Consider the following 8,792-nt stretch of genomic DNA (forward strand, 5'->3'; position numbering starts at 1 on the left):
TATATATATATAATATATATATATATATATATATATATATATATATATATATATATATATATATATATATATATATATATATATATATATATGTATATATATATATATTATACACACACACACACACATATATATATATATATATATTTTCATTCATATATGTTTATTTTATTTATTTTCATTTTTTTTTTATCGTCTGTAAAAAAAATGTTTATCATCTCTTCCGTCACTACGTCAATTCTCTCCTTCAGTGGTGCTGTTAGTTTGTCTTGAATGTTATTTTGAAATGTAAGACGCTTTCTGCTTATTTCTTGTTCGCCACTACTCCTTATAGACGCGCGCACGGCTACAGCGCTATCAAAAACTTTACCGCCAATCGTGATTTATATAAAACCACATCTTTCTGTTGTTTGAATATACAGTCCGCACGTGGGATGTCCGTCCATACAAGGCCGATAACAGGTTAGAGAAGATATTCACGGGAGCAACGCATAACTTCGAAAAGAATTTGCTAAAATGCTCTTGGGACCCGAGTGGTAAAATGGCAAGTGACCTGTTCTGGGTGCACAAGATCAGGCATTTATACATAGTAGTAATACAGTTTCTTGCCTGATTTTTTGTGGTTCGTAGGACTCACTCTGTAATTTAAGCGACATCTTGTCGCCAGCGTTACTTGTCGATTTTCAAAGTAACTTATATGACTCATGGTTGTGCTCATAGAATACTTCAAACTCAAGGGTATATATCTTTCGCCTCTCTTTCACCTCCCCTTCGCCGGGCAAGTCAAAGTGTCCTGGCCATTTCCCGTTGGCTGCATATGCTCAGGCCAGTCCGCCATTGTATAATCTACCTAGTCTCAGTTTTGTCAAACGCATCCTTTCCCACCAGGTGACTGCTGGCTCTGCTGATAGATTGGTCTGTGTGTGGGATGCGAAAAGCGCGAAAATGCTCTATAGACTGCCAGGACACACGGGCACAGTAAACGATGTCAAGTTCCATCCACGCGAGCCAGTCGGTATGTTCAATTTGCTTCATGTTTGTCTTGAGTTGCTTGTCGCTCCTGACTCTTATGAGTCTCGGTAGCTGTGTCTTCGCGCTAATTTGCAGTTATTTGGCCGATAATATGACCCCGAGTTTCTATTATACAACTTACTTGCGCAATTCGTATATATTTTCCTCCTCAATCTTCCCAGTGCTCTCCTGCTCAAGCGATAAGAAGATGTTTTTGGGCGAATTAGCGTAGTTCAATCTACAATGGCCGACGTAATCAAATAAAGAACCTCTACCGTATTTAGAATGTCGCTTGTCGTCGAGTGTGTATAGTTAGCGAATAAAGGCGTCCACATTTGCACTGCTATTCAAAATTCGTACGTGGAACACCGCTGAAATTTATGTCCTTCCGAGCAGAACGAATACAACTACTTAAATATCTGCAGTAATACGTTGATTAGAATCTCGAATCGAAATCGCAGTGGAGAAATGAAGCATGTGTAATTGACTTCGTAAATCAGGTTCAGGCCATAGCTAACTGTGCCCTACAAAATCTTTTGTGAACTATTCTATTCAAATCGAGTGCATGGTGATATAAAAACCAAGAACGGTTGCTCCGGAAGCAATTGGCTTCGAATTGGGATCCTGCTGGATGTAAATTTGTATTTATAGCATGTAGACCCATTGTGACGATTAAAACCGATCCACTGTGCACAGGAATTTCGAAATGTTACGCTCTTCAAAAATGGCGAATTTCTGGTAGTTTCTAGCCCGATGAGAACAGTTTAAAGTACTAGCTCTTAGCTCGAGGCATACAGTTCGTTATTCGAATCTATAACGACTCAGACTTCAATTTTGCATCGTTACTTTCATACGAGGCCCGAAGCAGATGAATCGCTGTACAAAATGAAATTGTGCATGTCAAGTGGCTGTGTTTAGGATCAAACAATACGCATAAGCGTTCAGCGATATATGCGCGAATATGATAAATTGGTCGGACAACTCCAACGACCATGACATACACAATACATCCATTATGATATCTCTACTATTTCTTTCCCGTTCCACCTTCAGAATATTTAATAAGATGAACAAAGAAGCCCTCTGCGAAGCGTCAGTCTCCCAATTTAACTTCTTTTACAACAATAGTTATAACTGAAATGCCACGGCGGAGGGCGTGTTGAAACCATTTAAAATTGACGTATCCCAACTCAAAAGAGCTCGGACGTGGTAAAATACTTACGCGGTGGATCTTTTACATAGCTAAGAAACGGCATATCAATAGGACTCTGGAATCCGGCAATAGAGTATCACTGTATACCTGTTTTTCTTTTCAAATTTCGCCGAAGGATCCATACACCGACCATATCAATTGAAACCAGAGCGACAAATTCTTATACATTGCCTGCGTAGGTTTACTTATTTGTTATGTACTTATATTTCCTCCTAAGGTTCCCGTTTCACCTTAGTATTTTTTGCCATCTCTGTGGCCTTCTGTATAATTTGCCTGACTCTCTCTGAATCAACTGGTACAGACTAAATTGAGGAAAAAAAAAGTAGTCTGAGCAAAACTCAAGTGCGGCACTAAAGTAAAACAGTAGCAACAAAAGCATTTGAACCACGAAACCGAGGGCACGATCACAAGACATACCGATTGGATTGTTTTAGATAACTGATTAGAGCAGAGCTCTTCCTGTTCATCCGTAGCCAGAAGGTGAAAATTCTGCGCAGAGTAGCCAGGGAAATGTGAAAAGATCGTTCAACTCTTAATAGCAACATGAAGTAGTCGAATCGAACGGGCAAAAACACATACAAAGCGACAAATCAAATTAAGGCGAACATACCCTCCTTCGTGTCAGGTATTGGAAACCGGAACCACCACACCCTGGGATGGGTGTAGTGGTTGCTTCACATGCAAAAGACTGTCCATCCCTCCTAGATCCGAGCATAACACCTTTCCAATCCTCGCCTAAGTATCAAAATGATAGCAACTGTAAGTCAACAGAGCAGCCAATAAAGTAATAAACCTGCAACGGATGAGATAGACACAAAAATACTCGTTGATATTCCATACCGTTAGCCAATGCTGCCTTGATACTTTGCCCGCGGGCGGACATGAATGGGCACGAGGAGCAATCCACAATACTGTGAATGAGGCTTCCAACAACCTCCGCTCTACTGTAGCCCATCACAATCTCCCACATATGATCGACGAATACAACGCGTTCTTCCGAGTCAGTGATCTCTACGGTTGTAATAGACGCCGCTTCCAGTTGAAGCTCAACACTGGCCTTGGCAGCGGCCAGTTGCACTTTCTCTTCTTTATCTTTCTCAGCTACACTTTTAACCTCTTCAAGGCTGTCCACGGTGTTCTTGATATACTCGGATGCTTGCTGCATAATGACTGCCTTAGATGGGTTGTGAACCTCACGAAGAGCTGGAATAGAAAGACACAGACTTTTCAAGGAATCCTTTAACTTCGCCCTGCTGCGCCGTTCTGCCGCTTTGTGACTGCTGATGCGATCCGGTATGCCTCCCTTGTAACTCAGATCACCTGAACTACCGGACTTTGCAAGGCCGGTTGTGCGCGTTTTCGACGACTCTAACCGCGACGCAATGCTGGAAACACTAGTGCGCGGTGCCTCAGGCATTTGTTGCAAGTTTTGCAAGGGGGGATTGGCCTGATGCGGACTGATATGTGTCCTCAATCCGTTGGCACTGATTGCTTGCGCTGGTTGATTCATCATACTATTGCTTACCAAGCCTTGTCCTTGTGGTGCAAATGATGAGTGGGAGAGGCTTGCTGGTAGTGGTAATATACTGGGGCCCCCTTTGTTCATGGTAGGGCTCACATTGTTCATGCTTGAATGCGGGCTTGGTATATTTATACTGGATGAAGAACCCTCTCGGCGCGGTGAAAAAAGATCGAGTTGTTGCGAAGTCCGTGGGTTACTGTCCATGCTATTGGGACTGGCTGTGTTGTATTTTCCATTCTGTAGTACAAGGGTCCAGAAAAATTAAATAGTCAGTAAAGTTGGCAAGCTGATACGACAGGTTTCAGTCACAAAAACGTACTAAAATTAGAAATAAATTGAAACAAACCCACCCTGATGTATCGTACTTACCATTGCATTTGTATTGGTTATACCAGAGCCGAGGCCTGAAGAATTAACATTGATGGTTGGAAGATATATATTCCCAAATAGCTCTGACAAATTGCTGTGGAATACAGAAAATGCGAGTGTTAGAAATAGCAATATTTCATGGTTGCTTGAGAAGGTGACCTGATATATTTCAGACAGATTCTGCTATTTCTACAATGTTTTGCATAAGCATACCTTTGTGTTTTTGGTAATTGTTGTTGCTGGTCGACGTTATTGTCAGAAGACATGCCAGGTAACTGTTGTTGTTGATTTGCATGACGTATCAAGGGATAATTTGCCCTGGAAGGTAGTAGAACAGGTCATATCCAAAATTTAGATGGTTTGGGAGGCATATATAGTCCAGTACATTCATGCGAAGCCGATGAAGCGTGTTGAAGGCAACCTTTACGATAAGTATAACCTTAGTCCAGTTGGGGTATAATCACCGAGGGTCTACCAACAAGATTCGCGAAAATGTAGTGAATATGAGAGGATGCAGGCTGAAGCTGATATCTTGAACTCGCACAGTTCACTCGTCCGTAGACAGGATTCAAATTTCCGTGCTGTTCTTGCGCTCCAACTAGCTATCTCATAAGTGCGTTCTTTGTCGAAAACACAATATTTACTGGAAAAGCCACACACAACTATCGCAAACCAAAGTTTAATGTTTTAAACAAGGTAATATCTACGAGACTGTCTCGTTACTTTGAAAATCAATAGCACTTTAGAAATTCTAAAGTTTCAACTTTGATATCTGAGACGATGCGCGATATATTAACTCCATAACCGAAGGTACGGCAGCTGACGAAATAGCATATAAAGAACGGACTGCTATGGTGTTACATTGGTTGATAGTATGATCGTTTACAAGTTCATAGATAACTCATTAAGGGGTGTAGTAGAATGTATACCATATGGCGTAGCCAATCAATAACGAATACACCTAGATATTGAAACATATTTATATACCTTAGCGCGGTCTGTGTTTAGAATATCCTACTTATTTCTCTATCCATTAAACAAGCCAGTCAATCCTAAGCTTGAAAAGTGCTTTGGTTTGACACAATCGCGCGAAGGTACTACAATATTAAACAAGGCTAATCATAGATGAGATGCGCTGTCTATCTGGGGATGGATCATGTATCAAGAACGCAATAAAAATATCCTATTTCAAAACGAGCAAACACAATACTGGTTATTCATTCTCCGTTGGCGGCAGTGAGCACGATGATTTAAAGTAGCGAGGGCACGAGAGCATACTTGAACACACTACGTGCAGAATACCAATCAAATACACTTGTTAAGAAACATACCTACTGACGTCATTAACCATTGTCGAAAAGTGCGAAGGCAGGTCAATTTCAGGCGGATATACTCCTCGCAGACCCTCCATCACTAAGCCAGGCATGCTCTGGCTGCCCACGTACGAGCCCCTATGCTTCTGTTGATCACTGTACACATCCTCTAGAATTCTGTTGTGCGTTCCAAGCATAATGATGACATGAATATCTCCTCCCACTGTGCCCATGGGGTTCAGATAGAATTGTATATATTATCGCTGACTTCCCTTCGGCATCAACACGAAAAAAAAACCCCCAACTAAACGACACCGTATAAACGGGGCTTGAGAAACAATTAATTTCAAACCAAACAATACCTGTTGACATCGTCCGTCTGGGCCCAACTTGGCATTTGCGATACAAACTTGAGTGGTGAAAATATCTCGCCTCCACTGACCACCACTGAGTCACCGTATGATAATTCGTTGGTGGCGAAGATGCGGGCACCTGTATGGTGGTACAGTATCTCGTTGCCTTGCGCTGGTATTTCATAGAGGCGCTGTGTACATGTAAAGTTCATATTGGTGATAGTAGAGGATCAACGTCAGTTTAAAGTGACATACCGAGAAAGTGTGGCATACGGCGAGATAGTCCAAACGTGTGAAAAATAGGTCGTCTGCAATACCATAATCAGTACAATTGATTTGAGATAGAAAACCAGCATCTAGCGTAATATCAGCATCAAATGTAAATGAACTATCAGCGTCTATTGAAATACCTCAAAGCATTGGACATTCAAGCTGGAAAAATTAATCGTTTTAAAGTAAGTAAACGACTTCGCGGTGGAAGTTTCCAAAGTCCCATCATTCCGGAACAAGGTGATGGTGACGGTGTTCATATTTGACAATGGCTATGTGTACTGTTTTGGACGGCTCATTTACCCTAACTCCCTCAGTCGATCACACACTAACTAAAGCAAACCAGAGGCAATGGCATGAAAATTCAGCATAGTTTTTAATGTGATCTCGATTGTAAATATTTATGATAGTCCTTTCGTCACACCCTCCCCGAGTTCTTGCTCCCCCCTATAATATTCTCGCTGTGTATAACCATAAAGTCGAAAACACATCTAGATCAGCTGGGTATTTTTATGTAGGGTTCAACAGGGTTTATTTTTAAACCAGACTGACTTCTGATGTTTTTAATTGGTCAAAAATTAGTTTGGCCTCTTCCACCCTCATGCATCCGGATAATAATAATATTATAAAAATTTAAAAATAAATGCTCCAGTGCCCCGCCCGTTGGCCGTTGTGTGACCGAAAAATAAATAGAGTGAAAAAAAGGGAATTAACACGCTTCATAGAGGAATAGCAGCAATTCTGCAAATCGACCAACTCTTACCATACACTACTAGTCAATCTCAGCAGTTAGAGTGCACTCTACGCTACAGTAACAAGCAACATGAGTATGTCTACCACTCGAGTGTATCTGGGCCGTCTGCCCAGAGACATTCGCACACGCGATGTTGAACGTCTCGTAGATCGCTATGGAAGAATCAACGATATTAACCTTCGTGACGGCTTCGGGTAGGTGCAAAATAACGTTTGTATTTGATTTGGTGGCACTAGTACTGAGTTAACAAAATCGGCTCGACAGGGACTTCTGATTCCTACGGAATTCAAAAGTGCCCAATTCATACTGAAATTTGGCTTAGAAGGAGGATGCACATATTGTTTTGCTGTACTGCACATATTGTGGTGTTCTAGTGACCGCGTTCACTAGCAGGCGATAGTCGTAGTTGAAAGTAGTTGAGCTAGTCACTTGATTCGTATCCCTTCTATGCTTTAAAGCTTCGCAAGCGTCTCCCTCTAGACTTTATATATAAAAGTAGGTATATGTATATGTAAATACGCAAGTACGTTTATGCCACAAGTACAAAAATGAATGTTTCTGGTTTTATTATATCATTCGGCTGTATAGGGTTTCGTTGTGTTCAATTATCAGACTACAACTATGTGCGTCCTTATTTGTATGAAACTCTGTAAGTAATCAATATGGATACCGTCTAATGCAATCAAGTACTCGCAAACGCGAATGCACAAATATTTGTTGTCACTGACTTTCTCACCACGGACGTTTCATCTATTTCTTGTTCGCTTGTGTGAACCATATTGAGCTGTCAGTACACTCTGCAATGTGGTCTTGTGTGGCGTATTTTTTTTTTGACAGATGGCATACGAGTCTGTTCTGATTGTTTTTTCTTGTCGTTTCTATATTCGCTTGCAATTCTAGGTTCGTCGAGTTTGACGATTCCCGGGATGCTGAAGACGCCGTTCGTGCCCTGGATGGCAAAAGCTTTCTAGGAGACCGCATCATATGTGAATTTGCGAAAGGACGTCGCGATCGCGACGCTGGATTTGGCCGACGTGGGTGTGTGCCTTCGGCTTTGTTTTCTTTCTTTCATTTTCTATCAGTGAACTGATCAAAATCAGTCGTATCCACCAAAGCCGACGGGGTTGTGTTTCTGTTATGGACTTTGAATGAATCGATCAATTCTTTTAGTATTCGCGCCGACGAGGGTGTGCTATTCGGATCATATGCTTTTTGTGTTGTGGACTATTAGTGAGTCGATAAATATCACTCGTGTTCACCAAAAGCCGAATAGAGAATTGATCCAACAACAATACGCTCTTATTCACGAAAACTTGACATCCTCATTCAAACGCAGAGACCGTGGTGCTCCTCGAGGAGGTGCCCGTTTCGGCCCCCCTATCCGAACTGATAACAGTTTGCTTGTAGAAGGAATCTCAAGTCGCACCAGTTGGCAGGTTCGTGTTTGTCTTTCTATTCTTTTCCTCTGTTTCGTTGATTTGTCCAGCTTGTACGATATTCTGATATTCAAAAAGAAAACCCTGGATATATTAGAAAAGGTAGAAGACTACCAGTGTATAGCGTTTCCCTGCCTTCCCTGTGACGTTTGTAACTCTGCATCAATTCAAGGCAAGTTTATCAGCGCTTGTCAACCTATTTGTTCAAATCCACCCACATGTGTATCAATAATAGAATCGTGATGGTCTTGTGGCGGTGTAGGCCCATTAGCGCTCTCCGGACGCGATTTTGAGCTCTGTTCACAAGTGGGAACTGGGTCACGCACGCATGGAATTACTAGACACTTAACGGACACCGGGCTATTCCGAACACACACTGTACGTGTGGAGTAAGATACGCTGAAACCGGGGCACTGGCACATACACTGCACTGGAATGCGATCTATGGGCTTTACCCGTTGCTTGTGCGAGTATGGTCACCATTATGGGGATCTCGGATGGCTATATGTTCAAATCCACCCACACGTGTATCAATAATAGAATCGTGATGG

General features: G+C 41.8%; 3 protein-coding genes across 4 annotated transcripts in view; 2 read left to right on the forward strand and 1 right to left on the reverse strand.

Moving 5' to 3' along the window:
* The window catches only part of SARC_01820 (U5 small nuclear ribonucleoprotein), a 2,739-nt gene extending 1,383 nt beyond the window's left edge, over positions 1-1,356 (forward strand). Inside the window, exons 2-4 of the mRNA XM_014304446.1 lie at positions 423-544; positions 889-1,015; positions 1,194-1,356. Coding sequence (XP_014159921.1) covers positions 423-544; positions 889-1,015; positions 1,194-1,243 — 299 coding nt within the window. The 3' untranslated portion in view covers positions 1,244-1,356. The remainder of the gene's footprint in view (positions 1-422; positions 545-888; positions 1,016-1,193) is intronic.
* Positions 1,357-1,620: 264 nt separating this feature from the next.
* Positions 1,621-6,405, reverse strand: SARC_01821. 2 transcript variants are annotated; one of them, XM_014304448.1, is made up of 9 exons: positions 6,192-6,405; positions 5,791-5,972; positions 5,447-5,605; positions 4,329-4,433; positions 4,116-4,209; positions 3,065-3,983; positions 2,835-2,959; positions 2,642-2,713; positions 1,621-2,526 (listed from the first exon to the last, which is right to left on the reverse strand). In XM_014304448.1, the coding sequence occupies exons 1-9, from the start codon at positions 6,309-6,311 to the stop codon at positions 2,437-2,439; spliced, it is 1,866 nt and encodes a 621-aa protein (XP_014159923.1). In that variant the 5' UTR covers positions 6,312-6,405; the 3' UTR covers positions 1,621-2,436. The 2 variants fall into 2 exon arrangements, with proteins under 2 accessions (XP_014159923.1, XP_014159922.1); XM_014304447.1 differs by lacking the exon at positions 6,192-6,405 and having other exon boundaries at positions 5,791-6,185.
* Positions 6,406-6,730: 325 nt separating this feature from the next.
* Positions 6,731-8,792, forward strand: part of SARC_01822 (hypothetical protein) — a 4,166-nt gene continuing 2,104 nt past the window's right edge. Inside the window, exons 1-3 of the mRNA XM_014304449.1 lie at positions 6,731-6,999; positions 7,706-7,843; positions 8,142-8,241. Of these exons, the coding sequence (XP_014159924.1) occupies positions 6,875-6,999; positions 7,706-7,843; positions 8,142-8,241 (363 nt within the window). The 5' untranslated portion in view covers positions 6,731-6,874. The remainder of the gene's footprint in view (positions 7,000-7,705; positions 7,844-8,141; positions 8,242-8,792) is intronic.

The sequence above is a fragment of the Sphaeroforma arctica genome (genome assembly GCF_001186125.1).
Source record: "Sphaeroforma arctica JP610 unplaced genomic scaffold supercont1.76, whole genome shotgun sequence".
In the NCBI taxonomy this organism is placed as follows: Eukaryota; class Ichthyosporea; order Ichthyophonida; genus Sphaeroforma; species Sphaeroforma arctica.